This window comes from Antechinus flavipes, chromosome X (genome assembly GCF_016432865.1).
Source record: "Antechinus flavipes isolate AdamAnt ecotype Samford, QLD, Australia chromosome X, AdamAnt_v2, whole genome shotgun sequence".
Classification (NCBI taxonomy): Eukaryota; Metazoa; Chordata; class Mammalia; order Dasyuromorphia; family Dasyuridae; genus Antechinus; species Antechinus flavipes.
Window position 1 is genome coordinate 51,251,722 of NC_067404.1, and position 18,298 is coordinate 51,270,019.

The window sequence follows — 18,298 nt, forward strand, 5'->3', positions numbered from 1 at the left end:
GCTCACCTCCTACCTGCACCTGGCTCTTTGCTATTAGATTGACCCCTGCCTCCTTGCAGACTTCGTTCCTCAGGGCACGATCTGGCTCTACTCAGAGGACTGTAGGATTTAGATCTGGACAGAACCTTAAAGATGACCCAATATTATTAGGACCAAAGATCTAGAGCCACCCCCAGGCCCTCTAGTCCAACTCCCTCATTTTACAGAGGAGGAAACTGAGGTAGGGATGAACAAAACTTGGCCAACATCATACATTGGGTCCCAAGATCATGAATTTAAATGGGAATGGACCTCAGAAAACTGAGCCCCAGGGAGTTTTAACACAATGTTTCTATTGCACTTTATGTTTTAATTCAATTAACATTTATCAAATGCCTACTGTGTGCAATGCGTGGTTCATGGAGCTCCTTGGGGCTCGGGGAGTTTAAGTGACTTGCTTGAAGTCATACAGGTGGGAAATGTAGCAGGTAGGATTAAAACCCCAGTCTCCTGACTGCAGTGCCAGGACTCTTTCCCCTATACTGAGTCCAGCCCCCTCATTTCTGGGGGGACGATCAAGTCCCTGAGTCAGACAGGAACATTGGACAATGGTTTAGATTTTGAGAGCCAGTCTCTAGCATAGTTGGTACTTAGTAAATATGGCCAAATCCCTAATCACAATCCAGAATCGGGAATCCTGGTCCTCCAGGGCCTCTACCTCGGACTGTCGCAGCATCTCCAAGGGCCCATCCAGAGTGCTGGCCTGGGCCTACTTCATCACCTGCTCAGCCTACTGCTAAGGAGCTGTTGGTTGGCAGGCTGCCCCTGCGGGGGTGGGACAGGACAGGACATGACACAGAGGCCTCCCAAAATCCAAGTGTCATGCTCATGTCAACAAGGTGACTACTTCCCTCCCACACACGTTCTCTCTTCCTCTCTCTATTCTGGAAATTATGCCAGTGGGGGTGTCCCTACCTGTCTTATTCTCAAGTGACTTGTCTACGAATGGAACTAAGAGTCCCAAGAGTGAAAATGTACATCATCTACCCTCTTCCCTATGTCTCTCTTGGGCTCCCCCTCCCCCTCCCATACCTGCCCCCTATTTCTACAGTGTGATGCTCCCAAAGGAAGAGCTCAGGGAGGAAGGGGGGAACATTTGATCTTTGAGGAATATGTGGTGCAGGGGAAAACTCCTGAATTTGGCATCTTGAAACCTGGGTTCCAGTACTGGCTCTGCTACTTACTGGGTGACCTTAGCCAAGTCACTCAAGCTCAATGAGCCAGAGTTTCCTCCTCTGGAAATGAAGGGGTCAGAGCATCCAAAACTCTCAGGTTCCTTTCAGCTCTACATGAAGCACAGATCCTATGACCTCACCTTCTGTAAGTGCTATAGGAACCCAGGCTCTTATGACCAAATGCTTCAATTATTTAGGGACTGGCAGCCCATTAGCAAGTTAGTTTGTCTGCCATAACCTGGCCCTTCTCTGGGGGATTCAAAGACCTGGGTTCAAGTTCTACTTCTGACAAATGCTAGGCAAGTTAATCTCTCAGGGCCTCAGGATGCTTTCGAAGATTATTATCGACTCGCAGAGCACATGAAATTAGACCTGGCCTTGAGTCGAACTTCCTTTCTGCCAGAGAGATCCACTGGGTGTACCATAAAGCTTTTTTATAGAACCCAGTACAGACCAGATGGATGCTCCAAAAGTGCCAGGAAAGGAGGTGAAATACCCCACCCCAAACAGACGTGCATTGTCCCATGCATGCGTCCATTGGGTTGCCAGAGTCTGGTCAGCCTGGGCATCCTGCCATTTGCCCTCTTGTTCCAGATCCAGACCTCTAGAGAGCCTGCTCATTTTCCACCTCTTGTTCAGGGAATTATCATCAAATCAACATCAGCACTGCTATTGGAGAGGACTTGAGTCTTATCTCAATGGCTCTATTCACCCTCTCTGGGACCTTCTAGGCCGAAGTTCCCTCTCATGTATCTTAATCAGACTACAACTACAATTCCTGGATGCTCTCGACCCATAGAACGGAAGCCTCTTGAGGGTCATTTTCCACTTTTGGTTTTGAATTCCCAGCACCTAGCACAGTTCCAAGCACATAAATGTTTGTTGATTGATTGAATGATAAAATCATGGGATCATGAATACTGGGGATGTTGAGATAGAAGGGACCTTAAAAGTCATCTGGTCGACACTGATACATTGTTGGTGGAACTGTGAACGGATCCAACCATTCTGTAAAATAATTTGGAATTATGTTCAAAGGGGCTATCAAACTGTGCATACCCTTGGATGCAAAAGTATTTCTATTGGGCTCATATCCCAAAGAGATCTTAAAGGAGGGAAAGGGACCCACATGTGCAAAAATGTTCGTGGCAGCCTTTTTGTAGTGGCAAGAAACTGGAAACTCAATGGGTGTCCATCAGTTGGGGAATGGCTAAATAAGGTATAGTATATGAATGTGATGGAATATTATTGTTCTGTAAGAAACAAGCAGCAGGATGATTTGAGAGAGGCCTGGAGAGCCCTACGTGAAGTGGTGTGAAGTGAGATAAGCAGAACCAGGAGACCATTGTATATGGCAACAACAAGATTATAATGATGATCAATTCTGATGGATGTGGCTCTCTCCAACAATGAGATGATTCAAACCAATTCCACTTGTTCAGTGATGGAGAGAGACATCTACACCCAGAGAAAGAACTGTGGGAACTGAGTGTGGATCACAACATAGCATTCTCACTCTTTCTGTTGTCATTTGCTTGCATTTTGTTTTCTTTCTCAGCTTTTCTTTTTCTTCCTTCTTGATCTGATTTTTCTTGTGCAGCAAGATAACTGTATAAATATGTATACATATATTGGATTTAACATATAATTTAACATATTTAACATGTATTGGACTACCTGCCAATAGGGGAGGGGTGAGGGGAAGGAGGGGAAAATTTGGAACAGAAGGTTTTGCAAGGGTCAGTGTTTTGTAAATAAACACTGCATATGTTTTGTAAATAAAAAGCTTTAATTTAAAAAATGTCATTCAGTCCAGCCGACTCATTTTACAGACCACTGAGACCCAGAGAAATCTAATGACTTGTTTCAGGTCACATAGATAGTGATATCGGGGATTTCAACTCAGCCTCTCCTAGTAATGTATGTTATTTTATAGCTGACCTGGCAAGTGTGTGACCTTCCATTTCTGGCCTCCATGTCTTTTCAATTCTATATTCCCTATGCCTGGGAAGGTTTTTCTCCCCAACAGCTTGTAGAATCCCTAGCTTCCTCCAAAATTTAGCTTAACTACTACCTGCAAGATGTCTATATTTTATCCCTTAGAGTGATTAGATCCACCCCACCACATGTTTTTTTTTTCATTTTGATACTCATTTATTTTTTGTTTTTATTTTTCAGAATACATGCAAAGATAGTTTTTAACATTCACCCTTGCAAACTTGTATGTTCCATATTTTTCTCTCTCCTTCCCTTCCCCTCCTCTAGCCGACAAGTAATCCAATACAGGTTAACTATCTTCCACTTGCTTCTTAGAAACTTTGTACATATCTTCCATTTGCTTCTCTAGGCAACACTTGGTCCTTCCCCTTCCCCTCTCCCCTAAATAAAAAGTAAGCTCTTTGAGGTCAGGAACTGTTTTGTTTGTATTATAAAGGGACACAATAGACTTCCACTAATGCCCAGTTGAATTATTTGATTGAAATTAAAAGCAGGGGGAAGAAAGTTGAATGGAAACTTACCCCATAGACAAGCTCCCCAACCATGCCATTCCATATTTTTGTCTCAGGATCCCTTGCGCCATATTTCCCATCTCCAACAATGGACAGCTTGTATTTGATCCTCACATGCTTGGCTATTTCATAGGCTAAGTCAACGCAATAGCCTTCATAGCGCTCGTTACCTTCCAGTTGCTCATGGTTCTTCTTGTACATGACATAGGGAGATTCCTTTGGGATCAAAATGAAGATCAAAAGTTAACTCATGCAAACGATCCTAAGTGAGAGAAGCACCTAACCTAGAAGTATGGGCTTCCTTAGCTTATAGCTGAGAAGACTTAGCGCTCGTGTGGCTGTCATTACATTGAATCCATAGGTAAAAGTCCTTTAAACTACAATTCACTGGATTGGACCATTATTCCAGGCACTCAGCAGCTGCTCTGTAAAAGCTTAAAAATCCATAGAGGAGATTTCTACATGTGGAATCCTGGAGCTGGACCAACTGTCCACATGTATAGCCCTCAGTCATGCAGAGGCTAATAGCCCTTGATGGCTCAGGGATTTGTAAGGCCAAGAAAAAAAAAAAAGGACTTTCTGAGGTGGAAGAAGAAAGTCAATCGGCACTCACTAATCCACGCTATCTGGGGAGAAAGTCAGCTGAAACTGGCAGAAAGTCTGGATTATAGGATTATTTGGAAGAAAATAAAATTTGAATGAATCTGAATGCTTCCGGTTACTAGACATGGTCAAAACAGTGTGAGTAAAAGTCCTCAGAGCTGCTTTAAGAAATAGACAAGGATGATGTGGTGACTTCTGATTAGCTTGTAAATTAACAGTTTATTAATGGATTAGGATTTTTTTTCCCCAAAAAAGTCCAGAGGAGAACTCTAACTTAGCTCTAGTCCTGTCTGCCCTTGTCCCCAGGAAGGTTTCCCAATTTGGCATTAGTGGAGTCTAAATAAATGAGTTTTGCCTGAACTCTGTAATCTTCCTCAAGCTCTATGAAATCGATTTGTCTTCTGTTCCCTACAAATGGACCAAATGGATTTTTGAAAAGCCCTTATGGAATCCTTTTAGAGCAGTCATTGAATGAATAATCATACTTGACATATGGGAAGCGGGTTTTTTTTTTTAAAGCTTTCATGTTGTTTTAACCCTGGGAGAAGGCAAGGAAGAAATTGTTCTCCCCATTCAACAGAGGGGAAAACTATGGGGGGAGGCGTAGTTAAGGGACTTTCCCGAGAGCCCAAACCTAGGAAGTAGAAGAGTTGGGCTTAGAATCCAGGTTTGTTTTCTTTACACCCAGGGCCTTTCCCCTAAGAACATGCTGCTTCTCAAAAAGAAAAGATTTAATTGAACTTTAATGTGAGGTCACAATAGGTAGATGGGACCTCTTAGTCATTATTTTTGACATTTTAAACATACCAAGAGGCAGCACGGTGTAATGAGCAGAGAGTGAGCATAAGAACCAGGAAGTCCTGGGTTTAAGGACCCGATCTGTTTCATCCCTAGAAGTCACCTCCCTCCCGGTGCCTCAAAACAGCTCTGGGAGTTGTTGGACGTTTGCTGATCGGCACTGGCAGAAAGAAGTCAATGAAATGAAGCCCTGATCCACATGCAAAATCATCATCTCAATGGGCATAAAAGTAATGAGCAGGATATTAGAGAGAGGGATTAGAACTGTGTTTTCATTAGTATAGGGAACTCCCAGGTGAGGTGAGGAAATTTCTTCTATCAGTACAGCTTCTCTCTAATTTATAGTCTTCAATATTTCCCAGAGTACCAAAAAATTAAGAGATTTAGCCAGGGTCACAGAACCATTTTTTTGTAAAGTATATTATCAAATAACTACAGGACCAGCCAAGAAGTTGGTCGACATGACTGAGTGGATAAAGTCAGGAAGACCCAAGTTCTAGTCTCTAAAAACTTCTAGTTGTGTGACTATGGGCTAATCCCTTCATCTCTATGAGTCTCAGTTTTGTAGTTGGAAAATGGGCATAATATCAAAGTACCTACCCTCACAGAGTTGTTGTTGAGACTCAAATGATATATTGCTAATAAGTGCTTTGCAGATGCTTAAGGTACCATAGACATGTCAACAATTATCATCCTCATCATTTATTGAGAGAGAAGCCAACCTCCACTGGTAGCTATGTAATGTCAAGAAACTTGTAGATAGATCCCCAGCAGCTGGAGTAGACCCCCTATGGAGGATCGATGGGAAGACACAGACAAGAGGAGGATGAGTAGCAATAGAGGGAATGCTTCACATTGGGGAGCTCTCTTTTCTGTTGGAGTAAGGAGGGATCACAGTGAGTTGAAGTGGGGCGTTCTCCTTGACCTAGAGCCATTCTACTAAAGTTTTCAAACAATCACTTGATTTTGCTAGAAAGAAAAACACCCCTTCTCTCAAGAACTTACCAGAATGGTAGTCACCACTATAGTCCGATTCTCAGAGGATGAACTGTCATTGCTGACTTGCTGATCCAGGAAAGGGACAAATCTTTCATATTCATTCCAATAGCCAGCCTGCAAAGATCAGACATGTTATTTGCTTGCTTCTTATCACTCTGTAAGTGATGGATAGAATTCCATGGCTGCAGTAAAGCCATATAAATAGAAACGTTGATTGAATTTTACCCATAGGATAGATGTGTTGGGTCTCTGCCCTCCTTGCCCCCCACCCCACATACACACACGAAGGTGTGGTATCTCCTCATTCTGGGGATTTTCACACCTCCTATATCTTGTGAAATAATTTATCTTGCTGAAGTGTGAAGAGCACTTTTCTTTTTTTCCTATTCTTTCTATAACTCTCTTATCCAGGAACTGCAAGGAGGTCTTCTGTAGGAAGTCCAAGGAAGCAGTGGGCTTCTTATAGAAATGACACAAGGTATGGTACTTAGTGCTTAATAACCCTGATGATGTGTGTGCAAAAGGATGTTTAATGTCTACTCAGTTAAGAAATGTGGTGAGAGTTAAGGGGCCAGAATGGAGGCAAATCACCTGTCAAATGAGGTGTTTACTGGAAGTAGTTTTGTGGGCCCTGCTCAGCTTTTGGCTCTGGCGTTCCATGTTCGATGTTCTATATTCTTCTGGCTCCAATATTCCATATTCCGTGTTTAATTGACCCCACCAGTTTGGACATTCTATGTCCAAGAATTCACCTCAATGGAGAGGTACTTCCCTTGGTTCTGAAGTTCTCAGGGCCCCCTATTCCCAATGGGGATTTGACAAGAATGAAAAGATCCAGAGGCATATTTTGTAATATAGACAGAACATCTAATTTTCAATCGTCTCATAATGGCTCATGCACTCGTAAACCTATTACTTTGCTGTGCTTGGGTAGGGATGATCTTGAGGGGAAAATAATTCCTTCTCCAAATATGTGGAAATACCACTTGGATAATAGAAAGAGCCCAATGAATAGTCTTGCTCCCCATGGCGTTCTATTATGTTTGTCTTTGTGCATCAGAATTAACATGTGGCCCATTTTCTTCGGTGACTTTATAGTTTGTTTACTTACTTTTCGAGAGCCAGTGACTTTCATTTCATACACATCAATTGTATAATTCGTACGGCGTCCATAAGTATCGAATTGGATATTTCCAGTCATTCCTTGTACTTGGACCTGAGTGAGGGGAGGGGAAGAGAAAAAAGAGAGAGAAATGGAAGGGGAAGGAGAGGTGAGAGGGGAAGAGAGAAAAGAAAGGGAGAGAGACAGAGACAGAAAGAATATTTAAATAGTACAGCAATACTGGCTTTTTTTCTATAATGGTATGAATAGGTTACTAGAAGTTTGATTAATTCTGGTTTATTTGGAGAAATTCCACTTTAAATAATTTGTTGTTCAGTCATTTTTCAGTTGTGTCTGACTCTTAGTGACCCCATTTGTGGTTTTCTTGGCAGAGATACTGAGGCAGGTTTGCCTTTTTTTTCCCTCTAGCTCATTTTACATATGAGGAAACTGAGGCAAACAGGTTTAAATGATTTGCCCAAGGTAGTAAGTGTCTGGGGCCAGATTTCAAATCAGGAAGAGAAGTCTTTGTGATTGCAAGTCCAGCACTCTATCCACTGTGCAACCTGTTTGAATAATTACACATGGTCTACACTGCTAGAATCAGCAACTGCTTCTTGGGATTTTCTAGGTCTTTTCACTGAAAAGTGTGACATACTTTTCTGTGATCTCATAGGCAGGCAGAGTAGGTGGCCACCTACATTATATAATTAGACAATGGCTTCCCTAGCCCCATGCCTGAAATTCACACTATGAATCCCCGTATAAGATCCTTCTGAGAACTGTAATTTAAACTAGGCGAAGTCCCAATATGAATGAGGAAACGATAAAAGGCAAATGTCCTGATTTTCAGAAAAAAGAGAATGTAGAGGAGTCTGCAAGCTATAGGCCAGTGAACTTATCTTCAAATTTGAATGTATTACTAAAGGGATAGTACATATCTAGAAAAAGGAAACAATAATCAGATACAGCTGGAAAACATGGCTGCATCAGGATCAGGGAATGCTGGACTAACAAGATTTCCTTTTTTTGATTAGGTTACTAAATTTGCAGAATCAAGAGATGCATTAAATATAGCTTAACTTGGGTTTAGTTAAACATTTGATGATTACTCTTTTGCTATTCTTGTGGAAAAGATAGAGAGATATGGGCTGTATGTTGGGTGGGTTCAGAGTCAGGAGGAAGATAGTGTCAAATGGCCACCATTAATAAACCAGTGCTACTTGTTTTTAGGGTGGTGGGTCTTATCCTGTCCAATATTCTTTATAAATGATTAAGACGATAGCATAACTTGAATGTTTATGAGATTTGCAGATTAGTAGGAGTTGGGAGACATAGCTAAGATGGAGGACTGAATCAGGATTCCCCTGCCTCTTGAAAGATCTGAAGAGCCTAGAAAGATAAGTTAGACATAAAGTCCTACATGTGACCTCAAAAAATTCAACCACACAAAGTCTGGGAAGACATAGTTAGACAACAATTAAGGTGAGGAAAACCCAGAGGTCTTAGTGGACTACAAGTTCAATATGAGATAATGGTGTAAAAAGGCAGACCAAAACATTAATGTGAAGTTATGAGAAGGGTGACGGTCCTCTTGTTCTGGTCAGACTCTATCTTAGGGAGGAAATAGAAAAGCAAGGATTTCTCTAGAGGCAGATGACCAGGACTGCTAGACAAGTGGAGATTGTCACTTGAGATCCAGGTAAAGGAACTAGGGAGGTTTCAATTAGAAAAGAGAAAATGTGTGTGTGGGGAAATGTATCAATTGCTTTAAGGAAACACTAACAGAGAAGAGGAGTTTCAGTTACTCTTCTTGGCCCCAGAGGATAGAATTAGGAGCAGTAGGTATATATTTCTGAGACAAATTTGGGCTTGACGAGAGGGAAAACACTCCAAAGACTGAAGCTGTCCAAAAATGGAATGGGCTGCCTTGGGGGCTAGTGAGGTGTTTGACTCGCCGAGAGGGTTCTTGTTCAGGTCTGGGTTAGACTAAGGGGCCTCTGAGGTTCCTTCCCATCCTGAGATTGGGTGATTCTTTGAAACCCTATTACTTGGGAGGAATAACACATTTCATTTGATGGGGATTAATTTTTTTTCTTTTTGAAGTGACATTTTAATATCCTTATTTCTTTAGTTAACCTTTAATTTTTTATTATAGCTTTTTATTTACAAGATATATGCAAGGGTAATTTTTCAGCATTGACCCTTGCAAAACCTTCCATCTCAACTTTTCCTCTCCTTCCCCTCACCCTCTCCCCTAGATGGCAGGTAGACCAAAACATGTTAAATATGTCAAAGTATATGTTAAATATAATGTATGTATACATATCCATACCGTTATTTTGCTGCACAAGAAAATTGGACTAGAGATTAATTTTTTTGATGAATTAACTCTTTACCACTCAGTTTCTCTCTAGAGAGAACAAAGTCTCAAAGAAATGGGACAAATGACTTCTCTGTTGTTTCTACAGTTATTCTTAGTGTCATGAACTAGCTAGGGGCATAGAGCAATGGAAAAATTAGTAACCTTGGTGATCTGTGTCTTGGTTTCCCAAGCCATAAAAAGAGGAGGGGGGGAATTAACCTGCCACTCTGTGTTCTAAGTGATTCTGATTGAGACAGGTAGACCAATTTCTTTCCACATTTCTCAAGGTGCACTGGTGTGTTTTGGATGAAAGGTGCTCCATAAAGCTAAGCCATTATCATTACCCACTCACATTACTCATTTGGTGTGTAGGAGCTGAGTACTTAGTTTCAAAGAAAAAAGAATCTGTCTCGTTTCCCCAGTATGGAAGGATGAAATATTTTTTTTATCACTTATCAAAAGTGACAAGCTGTCAGGCAAGTCAGAAGAAGTAATGGACTTCTGCTGCAGTCAAGAAGATGGATGTCACACATTAGGGAACATTTTGGTAAGGGGAAGAGGGGTTTGTTCACCAGTGGATGAATACCTAAGGCATTGTGTGGAATGACTATTTCTGGGAACCTTGATATCCCTCATCAGAGGAGAAACAAACTCAGAATTTTAGAGTTTGAGTAGCCATCTCATCGAACTCATATGTGGAAAACAATCCTCTCTGCAACATCCTGGAAAAGTAGTCACATAGCCTTTTCCTGGAGACCTTATATGTGAGGTTCCTGGGCAGTCCTCCCTTCTTTGAGACAGATCTCATTGGTAGGAAGTTTTTCTTGATATCAAACCTAAATGTTCCTCAAAGGCAGCTCCCACACATTGTCCCCGTTTCTTCCCTCTGGGGTCACGTAGAACAAGGTGAATCATTCTTTAACATGACAACCCTTTATATACTTGAAGATATAGCCCCTCTATAAGTCTTCTGTTCTCTAGGCTAAATATCTCTGCTCCATTAGGTCGTGGCTAATCGCTTTTGTTCCCTAAATGCTATTTGAAGGTGCTCTAGGAAGGCAGGTGGGAAGGGGAAACACATGTGTGTGTATATGTTAAGTATATGCATGAGCATGAGTGTGTGGGGAAAACATTAGAGAAAATATTTCAGCTATTTCTCAGAAGTAAGTTTGTCCCTATTTTAGAATACAGTCGAGTGTCTGGAAAGTCACATTTCCCTCACATGACAACAAAACATTATCGTGGACCACACAGATTGGGAGTTGGTGATAATTCAGCCATTCTGAGTTGAATTTTAACATTAGCTCTTAAAAATAACAGGGTTGGCTAAACCATTGAAGAGTTGAAACAAGATTACACAAGGTAACAGTTTAGTTTACTTAAGCGAATACAAGGCTTTCGAGAACTTAAGATGCATCTGCTGTCCAGCCAAGTACAGTATCTTGGCAGATACTTAATGTTTGTTGATTTGCATGAATCTAAAGGAAAAAAAAGTGGGTGGAAATCACAGGGAGGTAGATTTCAGCTCTATACAGTGAAGTTCTTAACAATTAGAGCTATCCTCAAATGGAATGGATGGCCTCAGGAGGTGATATTATGGAATCCTCCAAGCAAAAGTTTGATGATCACTTGTCAGGAATGTTGCCAAAAGGATTCATGCTTCAAGAATGGGTGGGATTAGTTGAATACTTTAAAGTCTCTGTCAGTTCAGAGATTCCAAGATTTTATTGTCTCCATCACGTTCTACCTATCATAATGCTTATTTGGATACGTATCCTTTTCAGTAGGTCGCTGCCTTCTGGAAGGTAGGACCTGTATCATTTTTCCATTTTTGCATACTTAGCACCAATTATAATCCTTTCCTAATAGCTGGTATAGAAGAAATAAGTTTAATGGATGAGTGAATATCATCATCATCATCATCATCATCATCGTCATCATCGATATTATCATCATAACAGCTAACATTTATATTTTTCTACTATGCACCAGGCACTGTGCCAAGCAGAATAACAATTAGTATCTCACTTGATCCTCAAGACAACCCTGGGATATAAATGCTATTATTATACTCATTGCCCAAAGGAAAAAATTGAGGCAAACAGAGGCTAAGTGACTTGCCCAGGGCCATACAGATAGTATCTAAAGCCAGATTTGAACTCAGATCTTTCTGACTCCAGGTCCAGCACTCTGTCCACTGTACCACAAAATGATATGATAATAAACCATTTTAATCTATTCATTAAAGTAGATCACCTAGGGCCTCTATTGAGGCTATATTTTTGTTAGTCTGATGTGAGTTACCACATACCCCAAAGTAATAGAATGCAATTTGAAAGTTTATTCTGTAAATCATTTTACTAATTTAGCCTAGCCTCTCCAGTTAATGAATTAGTTGTATAGTTTTTATGTTTTAGTTTTTTTCTATTTCTCCTCTAATTCTCAAGTTTTCTTCTTTTGGAGTTGCTTTAGGACTGCTATTTTACATATTTTTTAGTCTTTTAAATCACAGGCTCGGTTCATTGTGATCTTTTTCCATTTTGTTACTATGTTTTTAGAGATATAAATTTTCTTCTTCTGAGGACTGTTTTAGCTGCACACCTTAAGTTCAGGACTGGTGATTATAATTGATTATTATCCTTTTAAAATAATTGTTTATTGCTTCTATGATTTCTTCTTAGACCCAGTCGTTACGCCGGATGGCATTATTTACTATCCATTTAGACTTTTGTCTTTTGTTCATATTTGGTTTGTTATTAGTTTTGTTACCTTATCTGTAAAGGACACTTACCATATCTACCTTTTGCATTTGTTTATGATCTCTTTCTCATCATTTTTTAAAATCAAGATACCACGGGATGCTGGGAAACATACATAGTGTTAAAAACTCCTACTTAGGCACTGGCATATGTCAATCATGTCTAACTTACCCCCCAAATTCAGTCAGTTCTCTATTTTCCTTCTTGCTTATCTTTCTCTTGGTTAATTCAACTCTGACACAAGCATATTCAAATCTTTTGTTATCATTGTGTTACTATCAGTCTTTTTTCTTTCTTTTTTTTTCTGCAGTTTTCTAGCTTGTCTTTGAGGAACTCAATTACTTGTCCATTTGGTGTATACACATTTTGTTTTGTTATTTTTCAAATTCTATGGTGCCTCTAAACATAATACAGTCTTTCTGCCTGTTTCTCTTGACTTTATCAATTTTTATTATTACCTTATCTGAAATCATGATGGCAAATTCTGCTATTTCTAGTCATCTGAAACATAATAGATTCTGTCCCCTCATTTTCACTCAATTTGTATGTTTTAAATATAGTTCTTGTCTGAGGCAAATTGTTTAGTTTTGTTTTCTTATCCACTCTATTTCTTCTTTTTATTGGAAAACTCAATCTATTCACATTTAGGGTTATAGTTCTTAACTGTGCAGTTTCTCCATATAGTAATATTGATCTACATTGTTCTTGCAAGTGATGATTTTAAAATCGTGGTCCCTTTCTATTTTTCCATTTGGAAGAAGGAGAGGTTAGAGATATTTCTGCATCCCTATCAATGGAAATTTCTCTTAATGCTGTGCACAGAACATTGGATTTAGGGCCAAAAGGACACGTGTTAGAATCTTTGCTCTGGTGTCTTTGCGTCCTTCGGCAAAACCTCTTCTCGTTATTGTACCTCAGTTTCTTCCTTGGTACAGTGAGGGTTTGTGACCAGAGGGTTTTGGACTAGGTCTCTTTAGCTCCATATCCTCTGCTCTGATTCCCTCTGGGGGCATTTAAAAAAATTTCACAGGTTGTTCTTGTTTTGCCTGACAAAACAAATCCTATAACTGCTGTGAAGGTTGAATTTAATTAACTGCTCTTCAGAACCATGTGGTGCCATGTCCCTAAATCAGCACTGAGGACATTTGGTGAGGAAATGACATAATGACATGAGAACTGGCACGAGGAGAGGACAAACCATTTTTCTCTCTTGGAAAGACCCAGGGGCTGCTAACCCCTTTGGATCAAATGTCTTCAACTTGGCAAACGGAAGGCAGCAGACGTGAACTGAGGAACACAGTGGGGGGGTCTTTGCTGTTACTTCATTGCCAACTTGGTCAGGCTCAGCATTTCCTAGCATTGCTTGCCTTTGCCCATGCCCCTTTGAACAATGAAGAATCAGGCCACATCAACAATGGCAAGAAGAGAGAGTCCAGGGTTTCTTTTTCTTTTCTTTCTTTCTTTCTTTCTTTCTTTCTTTCTTTCTTTCTTTCTTTCTTTCTTTCTTTCTTAGGCAGTTGGGGTTAAGTGACTTGCCTAGGATCGCACAGCCAGGAAGTGTTAAGTGTCTGAGGGCAAATTTGAACTCAGGTCCTCCTGACTTCAGGGCTGGTGCTCTATCCACTGCACCCCCTAGCTGCCCCAAGTCCAGGATTTCTTTGTGGGGAAGATGGAAGCAGGAAGAAGCTTATGGATAGTAGGGAAGAGCTTTTTCCCTGAAGTTGTGGCCACTTGAGAAGATTTTCCCCTAGTCACTAATAGCCTTTGTTGGAGACCATGAGGGAGAGCAGGTACAATCTGATATCCTCCCAGTACAAAAGTAAACTTTGCACATGCTTGATTTGTCTGTTCTTTGGATTTCTAGCCTCCTGGTGAGGTCTGGGAATCAATCACATTCCCGTACTTCCTTCATTAGAGGAAGAAAAAGAATATTAAAAGGATAGGTACCCTTATTAGCTATTCTATCTTAGTAGCTATGAGGTGATTAAAAACCTTCGGGAAGCTTATTATTCAGCTTACACTGAGAACTGGAAGAGACCTTAGAAGCCATATTATCCAGCTCCCTCTGTTACAGTTGGAGAGAGTAAGGCCCAGGTGAGGGAAGGAACTTGCTTAAGGCCACATGACTAGAGCCCACACTAGAATAAGGTTCCTAACTCTAAATCTTGTGGTCTTTCTATTGAATAAATAGCTTCCTGCATTCTAACTCTTCTATATGAAGTCGGGTTTCTGCTTGCGAATTCTCAGTCTGCTAGGAGGAGTTCAGCCCAAATTCATCCACCTTTTCTCTTACCTTTGCTTGTGCTCTTCCCTATGGCTAGAGCGTTCCTCCTTCCTCTTCATTTATGGAATTACTATTCAGTTTTCAAAGCTGTGCTTAAAAGCCAACTCTTTCAAGGAGCTTTTCCTGAGTCCCCTGTATTACCTGGTTGGTAATGATACCCTACTTGCCCAGGATTTCACATGAAACTTTGGACCTTTGTAATGAACTTATGTAATATTATGCATTACAGTAGTTTGTTTTGATGTCTTATTGCCCTTACTCGAATGTTAGCTTCATAAAGGCTGATCTACTTTGTCTCTCTCACAGAACTAAAAACTTCACTGTGCAAAGTAGATACTTAATAAATGTTTATTGAATTGAACCCCAGCATATATCTTAAATTTACAGAGCCCACGTTCCTAGTTCCAGATTTTCATTGGTGAACTGAACCATGTTTCTTGTTTCCATGCTGCTTCCTATTCCTTCCATATCTACCTTATACCCTCTCTCTGCTTTTGTCTCTCAATGATGGAGAAATCGTATCGCTTTGTCCATACTCAGAAAGAGACCCATCCCACCTTCCATTATTCATCCTGCCCCTCTTAATCCCCATCTTGACCATTACCATTTTTAGAGCTCTCTCAATGTCGATTCCTTGGCTCCATGGCACTGCAGGGTTGGCCAAGCAGTCTCCGGCACTGCCTCTCCTGGAGACGTCCACTCGCTGCCTGCGCAGGTAGCGGAAAGCTTCCGCTATGACCAGTATGGCATCGTGTGTCAAGGCGGATGTGTACTGAAAGAAAGCATGACATTATGATACCCTGCCATTAGAGATGGAAAGGATAGGTGGTCATCTAGTTCAAGCTCCTGAGTTCACCAGAAAGGGACCTGGAGTCTGGGCAAGGTCTAAAAGGAAAACAACGAGGCTGTATTAGACCCAGCATTAGAACCCGATGCTCTCCCCCCATACTACCCCATTGTTCACACAATCCATTCATCATCCTGTGCCTTCTTTCATCAGGGAGTCACCTTTAGTGATGACTGCAATAGAAAGGGATCCAATCACCTGCCTGCCTTGAGTCGGCTCTGCATGTGATCTATCCTTGAGTATTTTCTCACACAGACTGCAAAAGATGTGAGCTCCTCCCTAGTATACTTTTGGACCCCATCCACTGTATGGTGAGGAGTTCAATAATTGGTTGGAAGGGTGGGTGTTCTAGACTCTTCTCTTAAGAAGGCATCATGGGGCTCTGGGATATTTTTTCCTCTAAAACATTGAATATGTAATTTTGTATATTATTTATTCAATTATTCAATATCTGTAATATTAAATATATAAATTTGTAAGTGTCCCTAAACCCTGCTACATCTAACGTCCTTTTCTGATACCTCGCCATAGTGAGGAGAGAACCCAGGCCCTCAAAGGCAATGTCATGGATTGGCATTTGGGTCCAGCATTGTGTCAGCTTAGCTGAGTAGGGAAGTGTGTGTGTGTGTGTGTGTGTGTGTGTGTGTGTGTGTGTGTGTGTGTAGTTCATTCTCATAAGGCTGACCTCCCACAGATAAATTTCTTTTTGGTCATAGCATGAAAACATTAACGATGACGGAGGGAGGCTCCGATCTATATTAACAGAAGGAATATTCACATTGAGGAAATAACTGATGTTTTGAAGTTACTGAGTGAACAAAAACAGTCGTTACTGTGTGGACAGATTTAATTTCTTCTTTTCTGCCCCCTAATGCCCTCACCCCTTCCTTTCATTGAAGGGTATTCCATCTGACTGAAGCCCTGTGGGACATCATTGATGGGTTCTGTCAATATAGTTTAAGCCTCAAAGTATTTCATGTCTAAATGAGCTTGGCAAATGCTGCTGGGCTTATGGCAAGAGCTCTGAATTTGAAGTCAGGGATCTGGGCTTGGATTGCAATTTTGCCATTTAGTAGCTTTTTGACTTGGGGCAAAGTCACTTTCCTCACTGACTCTCTGCTTCTTCATTTGGAAAGTGAAGGGGATATTTTAGGGTCTCTTTCAGTTCTGACATTTTGCATTCTAAAATCCCCCTCAGCTCTGACATTCTTTGTTCTGAGTTCCCTCCCAACCCTAATTGTCTATGTCCTTTGGCCCCCCCCTTACCCTCCCATCTCTGACATTCTCTGGTCTCAGGCCCCTCCCAACTCTGACATTTTGTATTCTAAAATCCCTCCCAGCACTAATATTCTTTGTTGTGAATTCCCTTCTCAGTCTTATTAGTCTATAGTTTTTGGTCCTCCTCCCCAGCTTGACATTTTATGTTCCAAAAGGCCCTCCCATCTCTGAAGATTCAATTAATTTAATAAGGAAGGCTTGTGAGGTGAAGGGAAGGTTAGCTACGGGTTAGAACAAAGCTCCTTAAACCGTGGGTCATAACCCCATATGGGGTCATGTAACTGAATGTGGGGGTTGCTAAATTATGATTTATTATTGATTAACGTTTGATTTGTAGAACTATTTTATATATTTACGTACCCGGGGTGACATGAAAATTTCTTGGGCAAAAGGGGTCATGGAAAAAAGAACTCTGGTCAGAGAGTATTCTCGAATACTATTCTCAAGTATTCTCAAGCTGGGCTAATGTTTGCAAGAGAAAACTCAGCTCTCTTGTTTATTTAGGGGAAAAAATGGAAATGGCCAAGTAAGACAGGCTGGAATTCATTTGGACGAAACATTAATCATTCCTGCCTGGGCCTTGTTTCTGGCAAACTAAGACCTAGAGCCAGTAATCAATCAGTCTTCACTTCTGGGGGGGGGAACAAAAGGCAAAGTTGGTTTTTTATTGAAGCAAATTCTAGTTGTTATTGGGTTTTCCATCTGAGAATGTCACCTATTTTTAGGGACTAATGCTAGTTGCAAGGAGACTGCATCCTGCCTGCTCTGCTAGGAATGGGACTGGTGACCAAATGGCAATTTCAGATTTGGGATGGCATTTGTGCACAAATCAAATTGGCAAAGCCGTGGAAAAAGCAGTGGATGTCAACGGATCTAGTGTCGGACATTTAGTATGATGCTTAGTACATAGTAGGCATTTAATAAATGTTTACTGACTGACAGGCAGTAGGCTTCTGGCTTGGTCCCTGTGTGTTTTGAAATATCTTCGGGAGTATTCTCTGCACATTCAAATCCCAGATTCATCATTAGCTATGATCTTGGACAAGTCCCTTTTCTCTAGGTCTCAGTTTCCTTTTCAGTTAAAGGAGGTGTGGGTTTTTAGGATAATAATAACTTATGTTTCTAGATCTCTTTATGATTCAGAAAGCACAGTTTGCACCATCCTGGGAGGAAGATAGTATATATATATTAACTATTATTATTATCATCCTTATTACTGCTATTGTCATTATTTGGTAAATTTGGCAAGTGAAGAAACTGAGGCACAGGAAGGTCATGAACACAGCTAGTGAGTAACACGGAATCACAGAATTTCAGGACTGGAAGGGAACTCAGTAGCCACCTAGTCCAAAACATATTTGAAAAGGAATCATCACTCTAACATCCAACACATGGTCATAGAGCATTTAAATGCCAAGAACTAAGGAGATTAGGAAAAGCCTTTTGTATGACCTTTGAAGGAAGCCAGAGGTTCTGAGAGGCAAGGGTGAGGATGGAGAGCCTTCTGGGCATGGGGCACAGTCTGGGCAAAGGCATTGA

At 40.9% G+C, this 18,298-nt stretch overlaps 1 protein-coding gene across 6 annotated transcripts in view; it reads right to left on the reverse strand.

The window, feature by feature from the left end:
* Positions 1–18,298, reverse strand: part of GRIA3 (glutamate ionotropic receptor AMPA type subunit 3) — a 279,563-nt gene that overhangs the window by 87,372 nt on the left and 173,893 nt on the right. For all 6 annotated transcript variants that reach the window (XR_007948819.1, XM_051968621.1, XM_051968620.1 and 3 more), the window contains exons 7-10: positions 15,239–15,406; positions 7,236–7,340; positions 6,131–6,238; positions 3,734–3,940 (exon numbers count right to left, since the gene is read on the reverse strand). Coding sequence is in view for 5 of the 6 variants with exons in the window: in XM_051968621.1 (XP_051824581.1) it covers positions 3,734–3,940; positions 6,131–6,238; positions 7,236–7,340; positions 15,239–15,406 (588 nt within the window). In the remaining variant the exon portion in view is untranslated. The remainder of the gene's footprint in view (positions 1–3,733; positions 3,941–6,130; positions 6,239–7,235; positions 7,341–15,238; positions 15,407–18,298) is intronic.